Source organism: Mustelus asterias, unplaced genomic scaffold, assembly GCF_964213995.1.
Source record: "Mustelus asterias unplaced genomic scaffold, sMusAst1.hap1.1 HAP1_SCAFFOLD_887, whole genome shotgun sequence".
Lineage (NCBI taxonomy): Eukaryota > Metazoa > Chordata > Chondrichthyes > Carcharhiniformes > Triakidae > Mustelus > Mustelus asterias.
In genome coordinates, this window is record NW_027590833.1 from 132,504 (window position 1) to 158,359 (window position 25,856).

Genomic DNA, 25,856 nt, shown 5'->3' on the forward strand with positions numbered 1-25,856 from the left:
ATTGGCCATGCTAAATTGCCCCTTAGTGTCCAAAGATGTGTAGGTTAGGTGGATTGGCCATGCTAAATTGCCCCTTAGTGTCCAAAGATGTGTAGGTTAGGTGGATTGGCCATGCTAAATTGCCCCTTAGTGTCCAAAGATGCGCGGGTTAGGTGGATTGGCCGTGCTAAATTGTCCCTTAGTGTCCAAAGATGTGTAGGTTAGGTGGATTGGCCATGCTAAATTGTCCCTTGAGTGTCCAAAGATGCGCGGGTTAGGTGGATTGGCCGTGCTAAATTGCCCCTTAGTGTCCAAAGATGTGCAGGTTAGGTGGATTGGCCATGCTAACTTACCCCTTAGTGTCCAAAGATGTGCAGGTTAGGTGGATTGGCCATGCTAAATTGCCCCTTAGTGTCCAAAGGTGTGCGGGTTAGGTGGATTGGCCATGCTAAATTGTCCCTTAGTGTCCAAAGATGTGCGGGTTAGGTGGATTGGCCAAGCTAAATTGTCTCTTCGTGTCCAAAGATGTGCAGGTTGGGTGGACTGGCCATGCTAAATTGTCCCTTAGTGTCCAAAGATGTGCAGGTTAGGTGGATTGGCCATGGTAACTTACCCCTTAGTGTCCAAAGATGTGCAGGTTGGGTGGATTGGCCGTGCTAAATTGTCCCTTAATGTCCAAAGATGTGCGGGTTAGGTGGATTGGCCATGCTAAATTGCCCCTTAGTGTCCAAAGATGTGCAGGTTGGGTGGATTGGCCATGCTAAGTTGTCCCTTAGTGTCCAAAGATGTGCAGGTTAGGTGGATTGGCCATGCTAACTTACCCCTTAGTGTCCAAAGATGTGCGGGTTAGGTGGATTTGCCATGCTAAATTGCCCCTTAGTGTCCAAAGGTGTGCAGGTTAGGTGGATTGGCCGTGCTAAATTGCCCCTTAGTGTCCAAAGGTGTGCGGGTTAGGTGGATTGGCCATGCTAAATTGTCCCTTAGTGTCCAAAGATGTGCAGGTTGGGTGGATTGGCCATGCTAAATTGTCCCTTAGTGTCCAAAGATGTGCAGGTTGGGTGGATTGGCCGTGCTAAATTGTCCCTTAATGTCCAAAGATGTGCGGGTTAGGTGGATTGGCCGTGCTAAATTGCCCCTTAGTGTCCAAAGATGTGCAGGTTCGGTGGATTGGCCATGCTAAATTGCCCCTTAGTGTCCAAAGGTGTGCGGGTTAGGTGGATTGGCCATGCTAAATTGTCCCTTAGTGTCCAAAGATGTGCGGGTTAGGTGGATTGGCCATGCTCAATTGTCTCTTCGTGTCCAAAGATGTGCAGGTTGGGTGGATTGGCCATGCTAAATTGTCCCTTAGTGTCCAAAGATGTGCAGGTTAGGTAGATTGGCCATGGTAACTTACCCCTTAGTGTCCAAAGATGTGCAGGTTGGGTGGATTGGCCGTGCTAAATTGTCCCTTAATGTCCAAAGATGTGCGGGTTAGGTGGATTGGCCGTGCTAAATTGCCCCTTAGTGTCCAAAGATGTGCAGGTTGGGTGGATTGGCCATGCTAAGTTGTCCCTTAGTGTCCAAAGATGTGCAGGTTAGGTGGATTGGCCATGCTAACTTACCCCTTAGTGTCCAAAGATGTGCGGGTTAGGTGGATTTGCCATGCTAAATTGCCCCTTAGTGTCCAAAGGTGTGCAGGTTAGGTGGATTGGCCGTGCTAAATTGTCCCTTAATGTCCAAAGATGTGCGGGTTAGGTGGATTGGCCGTGCTAAATTGCCCCTTAGTGTCCAAAGATGTGCAGGTTGGGTGGATTGGCCATGCTAAGTTGTCCCTTAGTGTCCAAAGATGTGCAGGTTAGGTGGATTGGCCATGCTAACTTACCCCTTAGTGTCCAAAGATGTGCAGGTTAGGTGGATTGGCCATGCTAAATTGTCCCTTAGTGTCCAAAGATGTGCAGGTTGGGTGGATTGGCCGTGCTAAATTGTCCCTTAGTGTGAGGGGGAATGGCGAGGGAAAAGGAATGGGGTCAATGCATGGCGATAGGACCTGGGTGGGATTGTGGTCGGTGCAGATTCGATGGGCCAAATGGCCTCCTTTTGCACTGCCGGGATTCTATATGTGCGTTCTATGTATCCTCCGACTGCACCCCCATCTCATCAATCGCCAGGATCTTCCTCCAGCCAACCGCCCCCCCCCCCACCACCACCCCACCCCCCCCACCTCCCCCATCCCCCCCCCCCCCCCCCCCCCCGCCCCCTCCTCCCCCCATCCCCACCATCCCGGGCCTTTAATCAGACTGCCCCCTTGACCTGAGAGCAGCCATGATCTTAGTGAATGGCGGGGCAGGCTCAAGGTGTTAGATGGCCTACTCCTGCTCCCACTCCTTATATTCTAGCTCACTCCCTCCTCCCTCCTTGCACCGCCTCCCTCACGCCCAGCCCTCCATCAGCACCCCTCACAGCCCCACCCCTCCCTTGCGTACCCCCTTCCTCCCCCAGCCTCTCCCCAACCCCCCACCCTCCGTCACCCACGGTGGGCTCCCGCGTACCCACCTCAGCCTATCTCCCCCCCCCCCCCACCCCCCGCCTTCCGTCACTCATGGCTGGCACCCACCTCATTCTTACGCTGCTGCCCGATGAACTGTGTTGCCACGTGGGCGGGCAGGACATTCTCCAGCAGCACCCGGTTCAGGTTCTCCATCGTCTCGATCTTCTCCCTCTCTTGCCGGAACTTTTTCTTCCACAGGAAGTCAAGGCGGCAGCTGTACTCGTTCTGGGGGGGGGGGGGTCGGTGGGAAGGCATTAAGGAGGAGGTTAGAGCTGGTGTATCGAACTCGGTGGCACAGTGGGTTAGCACTGCTGCCTCACAGCGCCAGGGTACCCGGGTTCGATTCCTGGCCTCGGGTCACTGTCCGTGTGGCGTCTGCACGTTCTCCCCGTGTCTGCGTGGGTTTCCCTCCGGGTGCTCGGGTTTCCTCCCACAGTCCGAAAGATGTGTAGTTAGGTGGATTGGCCATGCTAAATTGCCCCTTAGAGTCCAAAGATGTGCAGGTTAGATGGATTGGCCATGCTAAATTGTCCCTTAATGTCCAAAGATGTGCCGGTTAGGTGGATTGGCCATGCTAAATTGTCCCTTAGTGTCCAAAGATGTGCAGGTTAGGTGGATTGGCCATGCTAAATTGTCCCTTAGTGTCCAAAGATGTGCAGGTTAGGGGGATTGGCCATGGTAAATTGTCCCTTAGTGTCCAAAGATGTGCCGGTTAGGTGGATTGGCCATGCTAAATTGTCCCTTAGTGTCCAAAGATGTGCAGGTTAGGTGGATTGGCCATGCTAAATTGTCCCTTAGTGTCCAAAGATGTGCAGGTTAGGGGGATTGGCCATGGTAAATTGTCCCTTAATGTCCAAAGATGTGCCGGTTAGGTGGATTGGCCATGCTAAATTGTCCCTTAGTGTCCAAAGATGTGCAGGTTGGGCGGATTGGCCGTGCTAAATTGTCCCTTAGTGTCCAAAGATATGTAGGTTAGGTGCATTGGCCATGCTAAATTGTCCCTTAGTGTCCAAAGATGTGCAGGTTAGGTGGATTGGCCATGCTAAATTGTCCCTTAGTGTCCAAAGATGTGCAGGTTAGGTGGATTGGCCATGCTAAATTGCCCCTTAGTGTCCAAAGATGTGCAGGTTGGGTGGATTGGCCATGCTAAATCGTCCCTTTGTGTCCAAAGATGTGCAGGTTGGGTGGATTGGCCATGCTAAATTGTCCCTTAGTATCCAAAGATGTGCAGGTTAGGTGGATTGGCCATGCTAAATTGCCCCTTAGTGTCCAAAGATGTGCAGGTTAGGTGGATTGGCCATGCTAAATTGTCCCTTAGTGTCCAAGGATGTGCAGGTTAGGGGGATTGGCCATGGTAAATTGTCCCTTAATGTCCAAAGATGTGCCGGTTAGGTGGATTGGCCATGCTAAATTGTCCCTTAGTGTCCAAAGATGTGCAGGTTAGGTGGATTGGCCATGCTAAATTGTCCCTTAGTGTCCAAAGATGTGCAGGTTGGGCGGATTGGCCGTGCTAAATTGTCCCTTAGTGTCCAAAGATATGTAGGTTAGGTGGATTGGCCATGCTAAATTGTCCCTTAGTGTCCAAAGATGTGCAGGTTAGGTGGATTGGCCATGCTAAATTGTCCCTTAGTGTCCAAAGATGTGCAGGTTAGGTGGATTGGCCATGCTAAATTGTCCCTTAGTGTCCAAATATGTGCAAGTTAGGTGGATTGGCCATGCTAAATTGTTCCTTAGTGTCCAAAGATGTGCAGGTTAGGTGGATTGGCCATGTTAAATTGCCCCTTAGTGTCCAAAGATGTGCAGGTTAGGCGGATTGGCCGTGCTAAATTGTCCCTTAATGTCCAAAGATGTGCAGGTTGGGTGGATTGGCCATGCTAAATCGTCCCTTTGTGTCCAAAGATGTGCAGGTTGGGTGGATTGGCCATGCTAAATTGTCCCTTAGTATCCAAAGATGTGCAGGTTAGGTGAATTGGCCATGCTAAATTGTCCCTTAGTGTCCAAAGATGTGCAGGTTAGGTGGATTGGCCATGCTAAATTGCCCCTTAGTGTCCAAAGATGTGCAGGTTAGGAGGATTGGCCGTGCTAAATTGTCCCTTAGTGTCCAAAGATGTGCAGGTTAGGTGGATTGGCCATGCTAAATTGTCCCTTAGTGTCCAAAGATGTGCAGGTTAGGTGGATTGGCCATGCTAAATTGTCCCTTAGTGTCCAAAGATGTGCAGGTTAGGGGGATTGGCCATGGTAAATTGTCCCTTAATGTCCAAAGATGTGCCGGTTAGGTGGATTGGCCATGCTAAATTGTCCCTTAGTGTCCAAAGATGTGCAGGTTAGGTGGATTGGCCATGCTAAATTGTCCCTTAGTGTCCAAAGATGTGCAGGTTGGGCGGATTGGCCATGCTAAATTGTCCCTTAGTGTCCAAAGATATGTAGGTTAGGTGGATTGGCCATGCTAAATTGTCCCTTAGTGTCCAAAGATGTGCAGGTTAGGTGGATTGGCCATGCTAAATTGTCCCTTAGTGTCCAAAGATGTGCAGGTTAGGTGGATTGGCCATGCTAAATTGTCCCTTAATGTCCAAAGATGTGCCGGTTAGGTGGATTGGCCATGCTAAATTGTTCCTTAGTGTCCAAAGATGTGCAGGTTAGGTGGATTGGCCATGTTAAATTGCCCCTTAGTGTCCAAAGATGTGCAGGTTAGGCGGATTGGCCGTGCTAAATTGTCCCTTAATGTCCAAAGATGTGCAGGTTGGGTGGATTGGCCATGCTAAATTGTCCCTTAATGTCCAAAGATGTGCCGGTTAGGTGGATTGGCCATGCTAAATTGTTCCTTAGTGTCCAAAGATGTGCAGGTTAGGTGGATTGGCCATGTTAAATTGCCCCTTAGTGTCCAAAGATGTGCAGGTTAGGCGGATTGGCCGTGCTAAATTGTCCCTTAATGTCCAAAGATGTGCAGGTTGGGTGGATTGGCCATGCTAAATCGTCCCTTTGTGTCCAAAGATGTGCCGGTTGGGTGGATTGGCCATGCTAAATTGTCCCTTAGTATCCAAAGATGTGCAGGTTAGGTGGATTGGCCATGCTAAATTGTCCCTTAGTGTCCAAAGATGTGCAGGTTAGGTGGATTGGCCATGCTAAATTGCCCCTTAGTGTCCAAAGATGTGCAGGTTAGGAGGATTGGCCGTGCTAAATTGTCCCTTAGTGTCCAAAGATGTACAGGTTAGGTGGATTGGCCATGCTAAATTGTCCCTTAGTGTCCAAAGATGTGCAGGTTAGGTGGATTGGCCGTGCTAAATTGTCCTCTTAGTGTCCAAAGATGTGCAGGTTAGGTGGATTGGCCATGCTAAATTGCCCCTTAGTGTCCAAAGATGTGCAGGTTAGGTGGATTGGCCATGCTAAAATGTCCCTTAGTGTCCAAAGATGTGCAGGTTAGGTGGATTGGCCATGCTAAATTGTCCTCTTAGTGTCCAAAGATGTGCAGGTTAGGTGGATTGGCCATGCTAAATTGCCCCTTAGTGTCCAAAGATGTGCAGGTTAGGTGGATTGGCCATGCTAAAATGTCCCTTAGTGTCCAAAGATGTGCAGGTTAGGTGGATTGGCCAGGCTAAAATGTCCCTTAGTGTCCAAAGATGTGCAGGTTAGGTGCGTTGACCCAAAAAGGCGCCGGTGTGTGGCGACTAGGGGATTTTCACAGTAACTTCATTGCAGTGTTAATGTAAGCCGATTTGTGACACTAATAAATAAGAATGAAGCGGGGAGGAGATGGAGGGTGGAACTGTTGTGAACCAGCTGTTGCTCCAACCCAGGCAGGGAGCGCCATCGGCCATGGACGTCACTCCAGCCTTGGTTCAAAGCAGGGTTTAAAGTTTATTTATCAGTGTCACAAGTCGCCCTACATTAACACGGCAATGAAGTTACTGTGAAAATCCCCTCGTCGCCACACTCCGGCGCCTGTTCGGGTTACTCTGAGGGAGAATTTCGCACGGCCAATGACACCCTAACCAGCACGTCTTTCAGACTGTGGGAGGAAACCGGAGCACCCGGAGGAAACCCACGCAGACACGGGGAGAATGTGCAAACTCCCACACAGACAGTGACCCAAGCCGGGAATCGAACCTGGGTCCCTGGCGCCGTGATGCAGCAGTGCTAACCTCACTGTGCCACCGTGCCGCCCATTTAAAAGATGGCACCTCTGACATTGCCGTTCTTCCTCCTTTCTTGTACTGGAGTGGGGAAGGTAGGGGGCTTGGGTATTGGACGATCGGTCTCAGCTCACTGGGTTTTATTTGATTTATTATTGTCACATGTATTGGGATACAGTGAAAAGTATTGTTTCTTGCGCGCTGTGCAGGCAAAGCATACCGTTCATAGAGTAAGAAGTCTCACAACACCAGGTTTAAGTCCAACAGGTTTATTTGGAGTCATGAGCTTTCGGAGCGCTGCTCCTTCTTCATACGTACAGTACACAGGGGAGAAGGAAAGGAGAGGGTACAGAATGTAGTGTTACGGTCATAGCTCGGGTGTGGAGAAAGATCAACATAATGTGAGGTAGGTCCATTCAAAAGTGGGGCGGCACGGTGGCACAGTGGTTAGCACTGCTGCCTCACAGCGCCAGGGGCCCGGGTTCGATTCCCGGCTCGGGTCACTGTCTGTGTGGAGTCTGCATGCAGAGGGACCTGGGTGTGCAAGCCCACAGATCCTTGAAGGTGACGTCACAGGTGGAGAAGGTGGTGAAGAAGGCATATGGCATGCTTGCCTTTATAGGATGGATGTGGAGATGCCGGCGTTGGACTGGGGTGAACACAGTAAGAAGTCTCACAACACCAGGTTAACCTGTTGGACTTTAACCTGGTGTTGTGAGACTTCTTACTTTATAGGACGGGACATAGAGTATAAAAGTTGGGGTCTGATGGTTGCAGATGTATAGAACGTTGGTTCGGCCGCATTTGGAATACTGCGCCCAGTTCTGGTCGCCACACTACCAGAAGGACGTGGAGGCTTTAGAGAGAGTACAGAGGAGGTTTACCAGGATGTTGCCTGGTATGGAGGGTCTTAGCTATGAGGAGAGATTGGGTAAACTGGGGTTGTTCTCACTGGAAAGACGGAGGATGAGGGGAGACTTAATAGAGGTGTATAAAATTATGAAAGGCATAGATAGGGTGAACGGTGGGAAGCTTTTTCCCCAGGTCGGTGGTGACGTTCACGAGGGGTCATAGGTTCAAGGTGACGGGGGGGGGGGAGGTTTAACACGGATATCAGAAGGGCGTATTTTACACAGAGGGTGGTGGGGGCCTGGAATGCGCTGCCGGGCAAGGTGGTGGAGGCGGACACACTGGGAACGTTTAAGACTTATCTAGAAAGCCACATGAACGGAGTGGGAATGGAGGGATACAAAAGAATGGTCTAGTTTGGACCAGGGAGCGGCGCGGGCTTGGAGGGCCGAAGGGCCTGTTCCTGTGCTGTATTGTTCTTTGTTTTGTTCTCCTCGTGTCTGCGTGGGTTTCCTCCGGGTGCTCCAGTTTCCTCCCACAGTCCAAAGATGTGCAGGTTAGGTGGATTGGCCATGCTAAATTGCCCCTTAGTATCAGGGGGCCTAACAGGGTAAATATGTGGGGTTATGGGGATAGGGTCTGGGTGGGATTGTGGTCGGTGCAGACTCGATGGGCCGAATGGTCTCCTTCTGCACAGTAGGTTTTCTATGATTCATTCCATATGGTCGGTGCATTCAAAAGTCTGGCAGCAGCAGGGAAGAAGCTGTTCTTGAGTTAGAACATAAGAAATAGGAGCAGGAGTAGGCCATCTAGCCCCTCAAGCCTGCCCCGCCATTCAATAAGATCATGGCTGATCTGAAGTGGATCAGTTCCACTTACCCGCCTGATCCCTATAACCCCTAATTCCCTTACCGATCAGGAATCCATCTATCCGTGATTTAAACATATTCAACGAGGTAGCCTCCACCACTTCAGTGGGCAGAGAATTCCAGAGATTCACCACCCTCTGAGAGAAGAAGTTCCTCCTCAACTCTGTCCTAAACTGACCCCCCTTTATTTTGAGGCTGTGCCCTCTAGTTCTAGTTTCCTTTCTAAGTGGAAAGAATCTCTCCACCTCTACCCTATCCAGCCCCTTCATTATCTTATAGGTCTCTATAAGATCCCCCCTCAGCCTTCTAAATTCCAACGAGTACAAACCCAATCTGCTCAGTCTCTCCTCATAATCAACACCCCTCATCTCTGGTATCAACCTGGTGAACCTTCTCTGCACTCCCTCCAAGGCCAATATATCCTTCCGCAAATAAGGGGACCAATACTGCACACAGTATTCCAGCTGCGGCCTCACCAATGCCCTGTACAGATGCAGCAAGACATCCCTGCTTTTATATTCTCCGTTGGTTGGTTGAGTTGGTTGGTTGAGTCGGTTGGGACGTGACCTCAGACTTTTGTATCTTTTTCCCGACGGAAGAAGGTGGAAGAGAGAATGTCCGGGGTGCGTGGGGTCCTTAATTATGTTGGCTGCTTTTCCGAGGCAGCGGGAAGTGTAGACGGAGTCAATGGATGGGAGGTTGGTTTGGGTGATGGGGGAAAAGAGAGTGAAGATTTCAGTCCCTTCCACCTCCCCCCTCTCCCCGCAATCCCCCACCCCACCCCAGGATCTCGCTCTCCCTCAACCGCGCGTGCCCCAGCAGTGCTCTCGGGGAATGTTTGAATCCCGAAACGGCACCTCCCCCACCACTACCACCCCTCGACATCGTCTCCACTGCCATCAGCCCCATTCCCCACCCCCCCACCCCCCCCCCAACATCGCATTGCCCTTCCGTACCTGCCTCGCCAGGACGAGGAGTGTGAAGAAGAAGATGAAGATGGAGATGGTCCCCATCAACTTGGGATCCTTGAACACCCCGGGTTGCAGACCCCTGGGAAGACAGAAAGAAAGAAACGTGAGAGGGGTGGTGGGAGATGGGGGGGGGGCATTGTTACACAAATTGAACGTGGCTGCAAATGAGACACTGGTCGCCCGAAGCTTTGTCCTCCGCCGCTCGTCGGGACAAACGCCAAGAATGCCGATTCGGAATCTCAAACAACAATTCATACCGCGGGAGAGCAGCGGAGTCAACGCCAAGCCTAGCCTTCATTAATCGAGGGATTGAGTTTAGGAGTCGGGAGATAATGCTGCAGCTTTATAGGACCCTGGTTAGACCCCACTTGGAGTACTGCGCGCAGTTCTGGTCACCTCATTACAGGAAAGATGTTGAAGCCATTGAAAGGGTGCAGAGGAGATTTACAAGGATGTTGCCTGGATTAGGGGGCATGCCTTATGAGGACAGGTTGAGGGAGCTTGGTCTCTTCTCCCTGGAGAGACGAAGGATGAGAGGTGACCTGATAGAGGTTTACAAGATGTTGAGAGGTCTGGATAGGGTAGACTCGCAGAGGCTATTTCCAAGGGCTGAAATGGTTGCTACGAGAGGACACAGGTTTAAGGTGCTGGGGGGTAGGTACAGAGGAGATGTCAGGGGTAAGTTTTTCACTCAGAGGGTGGTGGGTGAGTGGAATCGGCTGACGTTGGTGGTGGTGGAGGCAAACTCGTTGGGGTCTTTTAAGAGACTTCTGGATGAGTACATGGGATTTAATGGGATTGAGGGTTATAGATAGGCCTAGAGGTAGGGATATGATCGGCGCAACTTGTGGGCCGAAGGGCCTGTTTGTGCTGTGGCTTTCTATGTTCTATGTTCAAGCTAGTTATCATTCCATGACCACCCTGCACTGGCAGAGTGCGCAAAGCAAACGGATGTGGGATTTTCCCGCTCGCGCTCGTCCCCCATGTTAGAATGTAACCGGTGACACTTTGTATTGGGTGTAATGTGACCAATGATAACAAGCTGTAAGGGTCAGCTGACCCAGTAAGCCACGGAACCAATTATAGAACGTTGTGATGGTCAGCTGACCTCACGGTAAATAAGCACCTGTTGGGAATTGTGGGGGAGCTGGGAGTGGCCCAGGGCGAGGCCCCAAGTGTTGGAGTAATGAAGCTTCTTTATTCAACCCTTTCCCTTGATTGATAAGTTGGAGTAAGTTTTGTTCTATTTTTATTGTCTGCGTTTGAAGAGTTCCTTCCAAAGAACCATCCTAGGCCGGAGGATTCCCACCACCCGAGATCAACGGAGCTTTAGGTTGGTCCGCCCGATGTGATTCCCGTGGCGAGCCAGCGACGAGAAAATTCCGCCCGACCGTGTTCGATGCGACTCCACCGCTGGGTAGCACCCGCTGGACAATCCCGAGTGCGCCGATGGAACAAAGAACAGTACAGCACAGGAAACAGGCCCTTCGGCCCTCCAAGCCTGTGCCGCTCCTTGATCCAACTGGACCAATCGTTTGTATCCCTCCATTCCCAGGCTGCTCATGTGACTATCCAGGTAAGTCCTTAAACGATGTCGGCGTGCCTGCCTCCACCACCCTACTTGGCAGCGCATTCCAGGCCCCCACCACCCTCTGTGTAAAAAACGTCCCTCTGATGACATAGGCTCTGAGGAACAAAACGTGGAATCATTATGGGTAGAGATGAGTACCGGAGATGAGGGGTTTGTCTTATGGTCTTATTTCTCGAGGAATTAAGGGCTATGGGGAGAGAGAGCGGGTAAATGGAGTTGAAATCAACCATGATTGAATGGTGGAGTGGATTCGATGGGCCGAATGGCCTTACTTCCGCTCCTATGTCTTATGGTCTTATGGTTTGGATTATGAGGAGAGGCTGAGGAGATTGGGTTTGTACTCGTTGGAGTTTAGAAGGATGAGGGGGGATCTTATGGAGACTTATAAGATAATGCGGGGGCTGGATAGGGTGGAGGCGGAGAGATTCTTTCCACTTAGTAAGGAAGTTAAAACTAGAGGACACAGCCTCAAAATAAAGGGGGGTCGGTTTAAGACAGAGTTGAGGAGGAACTTCTTCTCCCAGAGGGTGGTGAATCTCTGGAATTCTCTGCCCACTGAGGTGGTGGAGGCTACCTCGCTGAATATGTTTAAAGCGCGGATGGATGGATTCCTGATCGGTAAGGGAATTAGGGGTTATGGGGATCAGGCGGGTAAGTGGTACTGATCCACGTCAGATCAGCCATGATCTTATTGAATGGCGGGGCAGGCTCGAGGGGCTAGATGGCCCACTCCTGCTCCTATTTCTTATGTTCTTATGATGTCTGAGTTATACCTCGCCCCTCTCAGCTTGAGCCCGTGACCCCTCGTGATCGTCACCTCCGACCTGGGAAAAAGCTTCCCACCGTTCACCCTATCTATCCCCTTCATAATCTTGTACACCTCTATTAGATCTCCCCTCATTCTCCGTCTTTCCAAGGAGAACAACCCCAGTCTACCCAATCTCTCCTCATAGCTAAGACCCTCCATACCAGGCAACATCCTGGTAAACCTCCTCTGTACTCTCTCCAATGCCTCCACGTCCTTCTGGTAGTGCGGCGACCAGAACTGGACGCAGTACTCCAAATGTGGCCTAACCAGCGTTCTATACAACCGCAACATCAGACCCCAACTTTTATACTCTAGCTGCCCTGACGGTCGATTCAAGATCAACCACACTCAGAAAGTGGCCCATTTATACTTGACGCACAATCACACAGGGGGACAACCCCCCCCCCCCCCCGCCCCCCACCCTCAAAATCCACATGCCCGAGTGAAGTTGGTGTTTGTAAAGTTAGAAGAAAACTGTAAAAATGCTAAGAGCAGAAACTATTTCATGGTTCTGTTCAAAAAAAGGTTTTTTACTGAAAAGGTGGATGAAGTACACAGACTGATACATTGTGTTGAAGGGCTAAACAACATGATTGCTTTGGTAACAGGCTTTATCCATTTGAATCAGAACATATTTTTTAACCAATCAATTCAAAATAGACATTTGAATAGCAGCAGCCGATCAGATTTGAATTTTATGTTTTGGTAACCTAACAACCAATCCTATTGTGGGGATTTTGAGGTGTACAAAGTGGGATAAGAGACAGCTCCCGGCTCCGGAAAGCCAGACAATAATGGCCTCCGCCACGACTCATAGTTGCATTTATGCCTTAAAAGGCAGCACGGCGTCACAGCGGTCGGCACTGGGTGCCTCACAGCGCCAGGGACCCGGGTTCGATTCCCAGCCTCGGGTCACTGTCTGTGTGGAGTCTGCACCTTCTCCCCGTGTCTGCGTGGGTTTCCTCCGGGTGCTCCGGTTTCCTCCCACAGTCCGGAAGATGTGCAGGTGGGGGTGGATTGGCCGTGCTAAATTGCCCCTTAGTGTCAGGGGGACTAGCTACGGGTAAATGCATGGAGTTATGGGGATAGGGCCTGGGTGGGATTGTGGTCAGTGCAAACTCAATGGGCCGAATGGCCTCCTTCTGCATTGTTGGATTCTATGATTCTATCAAGACAGAAGAAATCAGCAAAGAAGATTCCAGAAGACAAAACCTGGTTGTATTTTGAGAGTGACTAAAAAGATTATATATTTTTTGTTAATAAGTGGGAATAGTATTTATCGAAACAGCATTCCATTAGAATAGTGTTTGATTCATTTTGTTAATAGTTTAGTTCACCTGTTCACTGTTAGTTAAATAAATAGTGTTACTTGTTGATTTTACACAGAGTATCAGGGGGTGCATAGAAATTTGTAAAATCCCGACAGTGCAGAAGGAGGCCATTCGGCCCATCGAGTCTGTACCGACCACAATCCCACCCATTCCCTATCCCCATAATGCCACCCTAGCTAGTCCCCCTGATCCTAATTTAGCACGGCCCAATGCACCCTAACCCGCACGTCTTTCGGACTGTGGTAGGAAACCGGAGCACCCGGAGGAAACCCACGCAGACACGAGGAGAATGTGCAAACTCCGCACAGACAGTGACCCCGAGCCGGGAATCGAACCCGGGTCCCTGGCGCTGTGAGGCAGCAGTGCCAACCCACTGTGCCACCGTGCCGCCCATGTTATTTTGATTTAACCACTAAAAGTTGTTGAAGTGCAGATAATCCCCCTTCTCACACACACTTTAACAGATTATGAAGCGAGGTATTCCTCTGTGAGTGGTTGACTGTTGGTTCTCAGAGAGGAGATTAAACCCCCCCCCCCCCCCCGCCCTTGGTAACACCGAGGCTTTCCGCCACTTTTGAACCGGACAGGGGAGCTTGGAGTTCTGCCCATCCATAGTAAGGCCCCTCACCAATCACAGACAGCTCGACAACCCATCCACGTCTTTTCTTTTTGCCCGCGGTGTAAATTGTTGTTAGAGTCGGTGATTTAGCATTCCTGTTTCGTTGTCCTGTTGAGTGCAAGGGGGGAAGCTTCGACAGCACATGATTGAGAGCGGAATGGAAGGCAAGACGTACAAACCCTCTCAGCAACATGAATACATGAACCTTGGAATACTGTGTGCAATTCTGGTCACCCTATTATAGAAAGGATATTATTAAACTAGAAAGAGTGCAGGAAAGATTTACTAGGATGCTACCGGGATTTGATGGATTGAGTTATAAGGAGAGGCTGGGTAGACTGGGACTTTTTTCTCTGGCGCGTAGGAGGCTGAGGGGTGATCTTATAGAGGTCTATAAAATAATGAGGGGCACAGATCAGCTAGATAGTCAACATCTTTTCCCAAAGGTCGGGGAGCCTAAAACTAGAGGGCATAGGTTTAAGGTGAGAGGGGAGAGATACAAAAGGGTCCAGAGGGGCAATTTTTTCACACAGAGGGTGGTGAGTGTCTGGAACAAGCTGCCAGAGGTAGTAGTAGAGGCGGGTACGATTTTGTCTTTTAAAAAGCATTTAGATAGTTACATGGGTACGATGGGTATAGAGGGATATGGGCCAAATGCAGGCAATTGGGATTAGTTTAGGGGTTTAAAAAAAAGGGCAGCATGGACAAGTTGGGCCGAAGGGCCTGTTTCCATGCTGTAAACCTCGATAACTCTATGACTTCTCAGAGTGCCGTTCTCAATCCCTGAAACCTCTCCCCATCAAAGTTCCATTTACTCACCTAAAAAGATCCCTATGCTCGGATCTCATTCTGTTGCTGTATCTGGGGGGATCTCTCAAACCCCCTCTCTCTCTGACACACTCCTGTATCTGGGGAGGTCTCTCTAACCCCCTCTCTCTCTCACACTCCTGTATCTGGGGAGGTCTCTCTAACCCCCTCTCTCTCTCACACTCCTGTATCTGGAGGGATCCCTCTAACCCCCTCTCTCTCTCACACTCCTGTATCTGGGGGGATCCCTCTAACCCCCTCTCTCTCTCACACTCCTGTATCTGGGGAATCTCTCGAACCCCCTCTCTCTCTGACACACTCCTGTATCTGGGGAGGTCTCTCTAACCCCCTCTCTCTCTCACACTCCTGTATCTGGGGAGGTCTCTCTAACCCCCTCTCTCTGACACACTCCTGTATCTGGGGGGATCCCTCTAACCCCCTCTCTCTCACACTCCGGTGTCTGGGGAGGTCTCTCTAACCCCCTCTCTCACACACTCCTGTATCTGGGGAGGTCACTCTAACCCCCTCTCTCTCTCACACTCCTGTATCTGGGGAGGTCTCTCTAACCCCCTCTCTCTCTGACACACTCCTGTATCTGGGGAGGTCTCTCTAACCCCCCTCTCTCTCACACACTCCTGTATCTGGGGGGATCCCTCTAACCCCCTCTCTCTCACACACTCCTGTATCTGGGGGGATCCCTCTAACCCCCTCTCTCTCTCACACTCCTGTATCTGGGGAGGTCTCTCTAACCCCCTCTCTCACACACTCCTGTATCTGGGGAGGTCTCTCTAACCCCCTCTCTCTCTTACTCCTGTATCTGGGAGGTGTCTCTAACCCCCTCTCTCTCACAAACTCCTGTATCTGGGGAGGTCTCTCTAACCCCCTCTCTCACACACTCCTGTATCTGGGGAGGTCTCTCTAACCCCCTCTCTCTCTCACACTCCTGTATCTGGGAGGTCTCTCTAAGCCCCTCTCTCTCACACAATCCTGTATCTGGGGAGGTCTCTCTAACCCCTCCCTTTCTCACACACTCCTGTATCTGCAGACATTTCTCTAACCCCCTCTCTCTCACACACTCCGCTATCTGGGGAGGTCTCTCTAACCCCTCCCTCTCTCTCACAATCCTGTATCTGGGAGGTCTCTCTAACCAGCTAGACTGTCCCTCAACAGACATTCCAAGGACAGGGACAGCACGGGGTTAGATACAGAGTAAAGCTCCCTTTACACTGTCCCCCATCAAACACTCCCTGGATAGGTACAGCACGGAGTTAGATACAGAGTAAAGCTCCCTTTACACTGTCCCCATCAAACATTCCCAGGACAGGTACAGCACGGGGTTAGATACAGAGTAAAGCTCCCTCTACACTGTCCCCATCAAACATTCCCAGGACAGGTACAGCACGGGGTTAGTTACAGAGTAAAGCTCCCTCTACATTGTCCCCATCAAACACTCCCAGGACAGGTACAGCACGGGGTTAGATACAGAGTAAAGCTCCCTCTACATTGTCCCCATCAAACACTCCCAGGACAGGTACAGCACGGGGTTAGATACAGAGTAATGCTCCCTCTACACTGTCCCCCCATCAAACACTCCCAGGACAGGTACGGCATGGGGTTAGATACAGAGTAAAGCTCCCTCTACACTGTCCCCCATCAAACACTCCCAGGACAGGTACAGCACGGGGTTAGATACAGAGTAAAGCTCCCTCTACACTGTCCCCCCATCAAACACTCCCCGGACAGGTACAGCACGGGGTTAGATACAGAGTAAAGCTCCCTCTACACTGTCCCCCCATCAAACACTCCCCGGACAGGTACAGCACGGGGTTAGATACAGAGTAAAGCTCCCTCTACACTGTCCCCCATCAAACACTCCCAGGGCAGGTACAGCACGGGGTTAGATACAAAGTAAAGCTCCCTCTACACTGTCCCCCATCAAACACTCCCAGGACAGGTACAGCACGGGGTTAGATACAGAGTAAAGCTCCCTCTACACTGTCCCCCCATCAAACACTCCCCGGACAGGTACAGCACGGGGTTAGAGACAGAGTAAAGCTCCCTCTACACTGTCCCCATCAAACACTCCTAGGACTGGTACAGCATGGGGCTAGATACAGAGTAAAGTTCCCTCTACACAGTCCCCCATCAAACACTCCCAGGACAGGTACAGCACGGGGTTAGATACAGAGTAAAGCTCCCTCTACACTGTCCACATCAAACACTCCCAGGACAGGTACAGCACGGGGTTAGATACAGAGTAAAGCTCCCTCTACACTGTCCCCCATCAAACACTCCCAGGACAGGTACAGCACGGGGTTAGATACAGAGTAAAGCTCCCTCTACACTGTCCCCCCATCAAACACTCCCCGGACAGGTACAGCACGGGGTTAGATACAGAGTAAAGCTCCCTCTACACTGTCCCCCATCAAACACTCCCAGGACAGGTACAGCACGGGGTTAGATACAGAGTAAAGCTCCCTCTACACTGTCCCCCATCAAACACTCCCAGGACAGGTACAGCATGGGATTAGATACAGAGTAAAGCTCCCTCTACACAGTCCCCATCAAACACTCCTAGGACAGGTACAGCACGGGGTTAGATACAGAGTAAAACTCCCTCTACACTGTCCCCCATCAAACACTCCCAGGACAGGTACAGCACGGGGTTAGATACAGAGTAAAGCTCCCTCTACACTGTCCCATCAAACACTCCCAGGACAGGGACAGCACGGGGTTAGATACAGAGTAAAGCTCCCTTTACACTGTCCCCCATCAAACACTCCCAGGACAGGTACAGCACGGGGTTAGATACAGAGTAAAGCTCCCTCTACACTGTCCCCATCAAACACTCCCAGGACAGGGACAGCACGGGGTTAGATACAGAGTAAAGCTCCCTCTACACTGTCCCCCATCAAACACTCCCAGGACAGGTACAGCACGGGGTTAGATACAGAGTAAAGCTCCCTCTACACTGTCCCCATCAAACACTCCCAGGACAGGGACAGCACGGGGTTAGATACAGAGTAAAGCTCCCTCTACACTGTCCCCATCAAACACTCCCAGGACAGGGACAGCACGGGGTTAGATACAGAGTAAAGCTCCCTCTACACTGTCCCCCATCAAACACTCCCAGGACAGGTACAGCAAGGGGGTTAGATACAGAGTGTTTTGCTCTTTCCTCCTTCCCAGAGGCTCCGGTTCCTCTTGCCGCTCTCCTTCGTCGTCTCCCACCCCGGGGCCATTTTGTTCCACCCCTCCCCCCCACAACTTGGATGGGAACTTGGGAACAAAGACTACAAGGAGACCAACAAGCAAAAAAAAAGCGGAACCCTTACCCTTCCTGGGTGGCATTGGGGTACAGGTGGCAGGTGTAGTAGTCGGACATCTTGGAGTGGGTGTAGAGGAAGATGACATTGTAGACCACCAGCGCCAGGACCAATAGGATCATCTTGAGTTCAAAGTTCATGCGGAAGAACAAGGAGCAGGTCAGCAGGCCCAGGAGACAGCAGTACATGTAATACTGAGGGAATTTGAAGAAGCAAGAAATCGTGCGTTAACATTCGACAGCTCACAACATTAGGGGCCCTGTCAGAGGCGCAAGTGACTGGAAGCCAGAGGCCTATTCACACTTGCGGCCCTGCTGGAACTTAGGCCGAGGGTCTCTTTGGACTCCCAGGAGCTTTAGGGACCCGCTGGAGTTTAGGCTAAAGGCCTAGTCAGGCTTCAAGAGATCTCGTGGGCCTGTTAGGCTTGAGATTCGAGGCCCATTCAGGCTTCCATGGCTTGGGGGCTGGCTAAAGTCTGGGAAAGTCTGTATAGAACCGGTAGAAATAGCAGAGGCACTCAATGAATACTTTGCTTCAGTATTCACAGTGGAGAAGGATCTTGGTAGTTGCAGTGCAGACTTGCAGTGGACTGAGAAGATTGAGCGTGTGGGCATTAGGAAAGAGGATGTGTTGGAGCTGTTGAAAAGCATCAAGTTAGATAAGTCGCCGGGACCGGATGGGATGTACCCCAGGTTACTGTGGGAGGCGAGGGAAGAGATTGCTGAGCCTCTGGCGATGATCTTTGCGTCATCAATGGAGACGGGAGAGGTTCTGGAGGGTTGGAGGATTGCGGATGTGGTTCCTTTATTCAAGAAAGGGAGAAGAGATAGCCCGGGAAATTATAGACCAGTGAGTCTAACCTCAGTGGTTGGTAAGTTGATGGAGGAGATCCTGAGAGGCAGGATTTATGAACATCTGGAGAGGAATAGTATGATCAGAAATAGCCAGCACGGCTTTGTCCAAGGCAGATCATGCCTTACGAGCCTAATTGAATTTTTTGAAGATGTGACGAGACACATAGACGAGGGAAGAGCGGTAGATGTGGTTTATATGGATTTCAGCAAGGCGTTTGATAAGGTGCCCCATGCAAGGCTTATTGAGAAAGTGAAGGAGCATGGGATACAAGGGGACATTGCTTTGTGGATCCAGAACTGGCTTGCCCAGAGAAGGCAAAGAGTGGTTGTAGATGGGTCTTTTTCAGCATGGAGGTCGGTCACCAGTGGAGTGCCCCAGGGATCTGTTCTGGGACCCTTGCTCTTTGTGATTTTTATAAATGACCTGGATGAGGAAGTGGAAGGATGGGTTGGTAAGTTTGCTGATGACACAAAGGTTGGTGGCGTTGTGGATAGTGTAGAGGGATGTCAGCAGTTGCAACAAGACATAGATAAGGTGCAAGACTGGGCGGAGAAGTGGCAGATAGACTTCAACCCAGATAAATGTGTGGTGGTTCATTTTGGCAGGTCGGATAGGATGAAAGAATATAATATTAAGGGTAAGACGCTTGGCAGTGTGGAAGATCAGAAGGATCTTGGGGTCCGGGTTCATAGGACGCTCAAAGCAGCGTCGCAGGTAGAAGCTGTGGTTAAGAAGGCGTATGGAATACTGGCCTTCATCAATAGAGGAATTGAGTTTAGAAATCGGGAGATAATGCTGCAGCTGTATAGGACCCTGGTCAGACCCCACCTGGAGTACTGTGCCCAGTTCTGGTCGCCTCATTACAGAAAGGATGTGGAAGCCATAGAAAGGGTGCAGAGGAGATTTACAAGGATGTTGCCTGGATTGGGTGGCATGCCTTATGAGGATAGGTTGAGAGAGCTCGGTCTTTTCTCCTTGGAGAGGCGAAGGATGAGAGGTGACCTGATAGAGGTGTATAAGATGTTGAGACGTATTGATAGAGTGGATTCTCAGAGGCTTTTTCCCAGGGCTGAAATGGTTGCCACAAGAGGTCACAGGTTTAAGGTGCTGGGGAGTAGGTACAGAGGAGATGTCAGGGGTAAGTTTTTCACTCAGAGGGTGGTGGGTGTGTGGAATCGGCTGCCGGTAGTGGTGGTGGAGGCGGATTCGATAGGGTCTTTTAAGAGCCTTTTGGATAAGTTCATGGAAGTTAGTAAGATAGAGGGTTATAGGTAAGCCTAGTAGGTAGGGACATGTTTGGCACAACTTGTGGGCCGAAGGGCCTGTTTGTGCTGCAGCTTTTCTATGTTCTATGTTCTAAAGTTTAGGCTAAGGGCCTATCCAGACTCCCAGGAGCCTTAGGGGCCTACTGGTGTTTAGGCCGAGGACCTCTTTGGACTCCCAGGAACCTTTGTGGCCTGCTAGAGTTTAGGCCGAGGGCCTGTTCTGACTCCCAGGAGCCTTTGGGGCCGGCTAGAGTTTAGGCCGAGGGCCTGTTCTGACTCCCAGGAGCCTTTGTGGCCTGCTAGAGTTTAGGCCGAGGGCCTGTTCTGACTCCCAGGAGCCTTTGGGGCCGGCTAGAGTTTAGGCCGAGGGCCTGTTCTGACTCCCAGGAGCCTTTGGGGCCGGCTAGAGTTAGGCCGAGGGCCTGTTCTGACTCCCAGGAGTCTTTGGGGCCGGCTAGAGTTTCGGCCAAGAAAATCCCAGGAGAAAGTTAACCAGGGCGAATGAATTGGGGAATCTATTCCTGAAACATTTCCCTTGAACACCTTGAACAGATCGCCATCTGAAAAATAGCCAAGGTGGTCACGTGGTGGGCACACGGTGGGGGCGGCCGGGAAACAGAGGGGGCGGTGTGGGAGTGAGAGAGTGTCATGCAAGGGGCCTAGTCAAACTCGGCGTCAACACTCACAGGAACGACGAAGAGAAACTGGGCGTCAAAGGTCCCCTGGTCCCCGTTGAGCGTCAGAGAGCGATTCCGGTCGTCGCATGGAATGGGTTCTGTCAGTTCCGGTAGGAAAAACTGGCAACGAGAAATAGAGAGAAAAAAACCAAACAGATGGCTGAGTTGGATTTGGATCGGCCAGTCAAACCGACCGGAATTACAGCCCCCTAGCTTGTCTACCGCCCGAGAGAGCGGTGTTACAGACTGGACCGCCCAATCTGAGGACCTTCCCGGTTTATCACCACTGCAACATGACCGCTCTCCGCCGACCGACTGTATGTTCAGCCATGGGGGGTGTCGCAGCAAATCTGGGACTTGCCAGCAGAGAGAATCCTCTCTCTCTGTCACTCTCTCTGTGTCTCACTCTGTCTCTCTCTCTGTCTCCCTCTCTCTGTCTCTCTCTCTCTCTGACTCTCTCTCTCTGTCTCTCTCTCTCTCTGTCTCTCTCTCTGAGTGTCTCTCTCTGAGTCTCTCTCTCTCTCTCTCTCTCTCTGTCTCTCTCTCTCACTCTCTCTGTCTCACTCTCTCTGTCTATCTCTGTCTCACTCTGTCTGTCTCTCTCTCTGTCTCTCTCTCTGTCCCTCTCTCTGTCTCTCTCTCTGTCTCTCTCTCTGTCCCTCTCTCTGTCTCTCTCTCTGTCTCTCTCTCTGTCACTCTCTCTGTCTCTCTCTCTGTCACTCTCTCTGTCTCACTCTGTCTCTCTGCGATTCTGTCTCTCTGCGATTCTGTCTCTCTCTCTGATTCTGTCTCTCTGTGTTCTTGTCAAGATGATACTCTGTTGGAATCATATCCCGCAACACTGAATTTTTCGCCTACAAGATGGAACTATCCGCACATTTGGTCGCTAAAGTGGGGATATTCTTTTTTTTAATAAGGTCAGAAGTCCACCCTAGCCCTGCGATCCCACACATTTAGCATGGCCAATCCGCCTCACCCTTTGGACTGTGGGAGGAAACCGGAGCACCCGGAGGAAACCCACGCAGACACGGGGAGAACGTGCAGACTCCACACAGACAGTGACCCGAGCCGGGAATCGAACCCGGGTCCCTGGCGCTGTGAGGCGGCAGTGCTAACCCACTGTGCCACCGTGCCGCCCAAGATCTGGGCATTTGTTTTGAACTTCGAACACTTTAACGGGGCAAAATGAAACATTAAAAAGGTAAAAGTTGGTAGCTTCCCGGAAACCTAATGGGAGAGAGAGAGAGAGAAAAGGAAGCTTAAATTGTTGTGGTTTTTCTGAAGTCAGCCTTGTTGAAGGATACAGGTTGAGAAATCATAGAAACCCTACAGCACAGAAAGAGGCCATTCGGCCCATCGAGTCTGCACCGACCACAATCCCACCCAGGCCCTACCCCCATATATTTTACCCACTAATCCCTTTAACCTACGCATTCCAAGACACTAAGGGCAATTTTAGCATGGCCAATCAACCTAACCCGCACATCTTTGGACTGTGGGAGGAAACCGGAGCACCCGGAGGAAACCCACGCAGACACGGGGAGAATGTGCAGACTCCACACAGACAGTGACCCGAGCCGGGAATCGAACCCGGGTCTCTGGAGCTGTGAAGCAGCAGTGCTAACCACTGTGCTACCGTGCTGCCCATGAATGAAGCTACCCTCACTGCCTCTATCTCTCTCTCTCTCTGTCTCTCTTGTCTTTGTCTGTACCTGACCTAAAACTTTGTGCGGCTGCTAACCTGTAGCCAGAGAACCCCAGTCTGAGTCTAAAAGGTCTGCTTTCAGGCCTGCAAAGCTACGGTCAGTTGGTTGGACCGACATTGCACAAGGGAACTTCCAGATTGACAGATTCTAGACCCTGCGAGCTTGATCCCTTATCTTATAATATCTCCTGCACACCCTACATCGGCCAACTGCAGAGATACTCTTATCTGTCCTTTGTTTGTGAGTGCGGGCGTGTATGTAAAACTTAGTCTCTCTTCAGAGGACGATACGGTGGCACAGTGGGTTAGCACTGCTGCGTCACAGCGCCAGGGAACCGGGTTCGATTCCCGACTCGGGTCACTGTCTGTGTGGAGTTTGCACATTCTCCTCGTGTCTGCGTGGGTTTCCTCCGGGTGCTCCGGTTTCCTCCCACAGTCCAAAGATGTGCGGGTTAGGTAGATTGGCCATGCTAAATTGTTCCTTAGTGTCCAAAGATGTGCAGGTTAGGTGGATTGACCATGCTAAATTGTCCCTTAGTGTCCAAAGATGTGCAGGTTAGGTGGATTGGCCATGCTAAATTGTTCCTTAGTGTCCAAAGATGTGCAGGTTGGGTGGATTGGCCATGCTAAATTGTTCCTTAGTGTCCAAAGATGTGCAGGTTAGGTGGATTGGCCATGCTAAATTGTCCCTTAGTGTCCGAAGATGTGTAGGTTAGGTGGATTGGCCATGCTAAATTGTCCCTTAGTGTCCAAAGATGTGTAGGTTAGGTGGATTGGCCATGCTAAATTGTTCCTTAGTGTCCAAAGATGTGTAGGTTAGGTGGATTGGCCATGCTAAATTGTTCCTTAGTGTCCAAAGATGTGTAGGTTAGGTGGATTGGCCATGCTAAATTGTCCCTGAGTGTCCAAAGATGTGCAGGTTAGGTGGATTGGCCATGCAAATTGTTCCTTAGTGTCCAAAGATGTGTAGGTTAGGTGGATTGGCCATGCTAAATTGTTCCTTAGTGTCCAAAGATGTGTAAGTTAGGTGGATTGGCCATGCTAAATTGTCCCTTAGTGTCCAAAGATGTGCAGGTTAGGTGGATTGGCCATGCTAAATTGTTCCTTAGTGTCCAAAGATCATAGAAATCATAGAAACCCTACAGTGCAGAAGGAGGCCATTCGGCCCATCGAGTCTGCACCGACCACAATCCCACCCAGGCCCTACCCCCACATACCTACCCGCTAATCCCTCCAACCTACGCATTCCAGGACTCGAAGGGGCAATTTTTAACCTGGCCAATCAACCTAACCCGCACATCTTTGGACTGTGGGAGGAAACCGGAGCACCCGGAGGAAACCCACGCAGACACGAGGAGAATGTGCAAACTCCACACAGACAGTGACCCGAGCTGGGAATCGAACCCAGGTCCCTGGAGCTGTGAAGCAGCAGTGCTAACCACTGTGCTACCGTGCCGCCCATAATGTGCAGGTTCGGTGGATTGGCCATGCTAAATTGTTCCTTAGTGTCCAAAGATGTGCGGGTTAGGTGGATTGGCCATGCTAAATTGTTCCTTAGTGTCCAAAGATGTGCAGGTTAGGTGGATTGGCCATGCTAAATTGTCCCTTAGTGTCCAAAGATGTGCGGGTTAGGTGGATTGGCCATGCTAAATTGTTCCTTAGTGTCTAAAGATGTGCGGGTTAGGTGGATTGGCCATGCTAAATTGTTCCTTAGTGTCCAAAGATGTGCAGGTTAGGTGGATTGGCCATGCTAAATTGCCCCTTAGTGTCCAAAGATGTGCAGGTTGGGCGGATTGGCCATGCTAAATTGTCCCTTAGTGTCAGGGGGATTAGCAGGGTTAATATGTGGGGTTAAGGGGATAGGGCCTGGGTGGGATTGTTGTCAGTGCAGACTCAATGGGCCGAATGGCCTCATTCTGCACTGTAGGGATTCTCTGACAGACCTGCCATCCCAGGAAATAGTCTGGTAAACCTTCGCTGTGTTCCCTCCATAGCAAGGATACTCCCTCTCTCTGTCACAACGCTGCCGGGTTTATTGGAAGAAGTTTATTTATTAGCGTCACAAGTAGTTGTACATTAACACTGCAGTGAAGTTACTGTGAAAATCCCCCTAGTCGCCACACTCCGGCGCCTGTTCGGGTTACGCTGAGGGAGAATTTAGCACGGCCCAATGCACCCTAACCAGCACGTCTTTCAGACTGTGGGAGGAAACCGGAGCACCCGGAGGAAACCCACGCAGACACGGGGAGAATGTGCAAACTCCCACACAGACAGTGACCCAAGCCGGGAATCGAACCCGGGGTTCTGGCGCTGTGAGGCAGCAGTGCTAACCACTCTGCCACCCAGAAGCCTGCTTGAAGGCCCGACGGTTCAGGGCTACCGACACTGGAGATCGATGAGCGGGCCACCTCGGTGGGGGGGGGGAATTTGTCAAGTGGACAAGAGGGGCCCGTTGTGTTGCCGGGCTGTATCGTATGTGCACTCTCGCTCGCTCGCTCGCTCTTCCGCCCACTGCCGGTACCAACAACTCACAAAGTTGAGGAGAGCCATGATGAGCACAAGCAGGATGGTGACGACTGCCAGTGCGACCCTCAGCCATGGCTTGTTGCTGACGGATGCTGAGATGGAGGAGATCCATTGCAGGCCCGTGGGGCCTTTCTGGGTGCATTTCTGATAAAGGAGAGAGAGAGAGAGAAAACGATGGATCACAGAACATAGAGCAGCACAGCACAGGAAGAGGTCCCTCGGCCCACTGTGTCGTGCCGAACAGGACGCCAAATTGAACCAATCACTCCTGCCTGCCCTTGGTCATGGAATCATCGAATCCCGACGGTGCAGAAGGAGGCCGTACAGCCCATCGAGTCCACACCAACCACAATCCCACCCACATCCTATCCCCCTAACCCCACACATTTACCCCAGCTAGTCCCCCTGACACTAAGGGACAATTTAGCACGGCCAATCCTCCTAACCTACACATCTTTGGACACTAAGGGACAATTTAGCATGGCCAATCCACCTAACCTGCACATCTTTGGACACTAAGGGACAATTTAGCATGGCCAATCCACCTAACCTGCGCATCTTTGGACACTAAGGGACAATTTAGCATGGCCAATCCTCCTAACCTACACATCTTTGGACACTAAGGGACAATTTAGCATGGCCAATCCTCCTAACCTGCACATCTTTGGACACTAAGGGACAATTTAGCTTGGCCAATCCACCTAACCCGCACATCTTTGGACACTAAGAGACAATTTAGCATGGCCAATCCACCAAACCTACACATCTTTGGACACTAAGGGACAATTTAGCACTGCTAATCCACCTAACCTACACATCTTTGGACTCTAAGGGACAATTTAGCATGGCCAATTCACCTAACCTGCACATCTTTGGACACTAAGGGACAATTTAGCACGGCCAATCCACCTAACCTGCACATCTTTGGACACTAAGGGACAATTTAGCACGGCCAATCCACCTAACCTGCGCATCTTTGGACACTAAGGGACAATTTAGCATGGCCAATCCACCTAACCTG

At 50.9% G+C, this 25,856-nt stretch overlaps 1 protein-coding gene across 1 annotated transcript in view; it reads right to left on the minus strand.

The window, feature by feature from the left end:
- Positions 1-24,979, minus strand: part of LOC144487576 (adenylate cyclase type 4-like) — a gene marked incomplete at its 5' end in the record, with an annotated part of 44,994 nt that extends 20,015 nt beyond the window's left edge. Inside the window, 5 exons of the mRNA XM_078205660.1 lie at positions 2,573-2,731; positions 9,311-9,404; positions 17,817-18,001; positions 20,614-20,724; positions 24,842-24,979. Coding sequence (XP_078061786.1) covers positions 2,573-2,731; positions 9,311-9,404; positions 17,817-18,001; positions 20,614-20,724; positions 24,842-24,979 — 687 coding nt within the window. The remainder of the gene's footprint in view (positions 1-2,572; positions 2,732-9,310; positions 9,405-17,816; positions 18,002-20,613; positions 20,725-24,841) is intronic.
- Between the last annotated feature and the right edge of the window lie 877 nt (positions 24,980-25,856).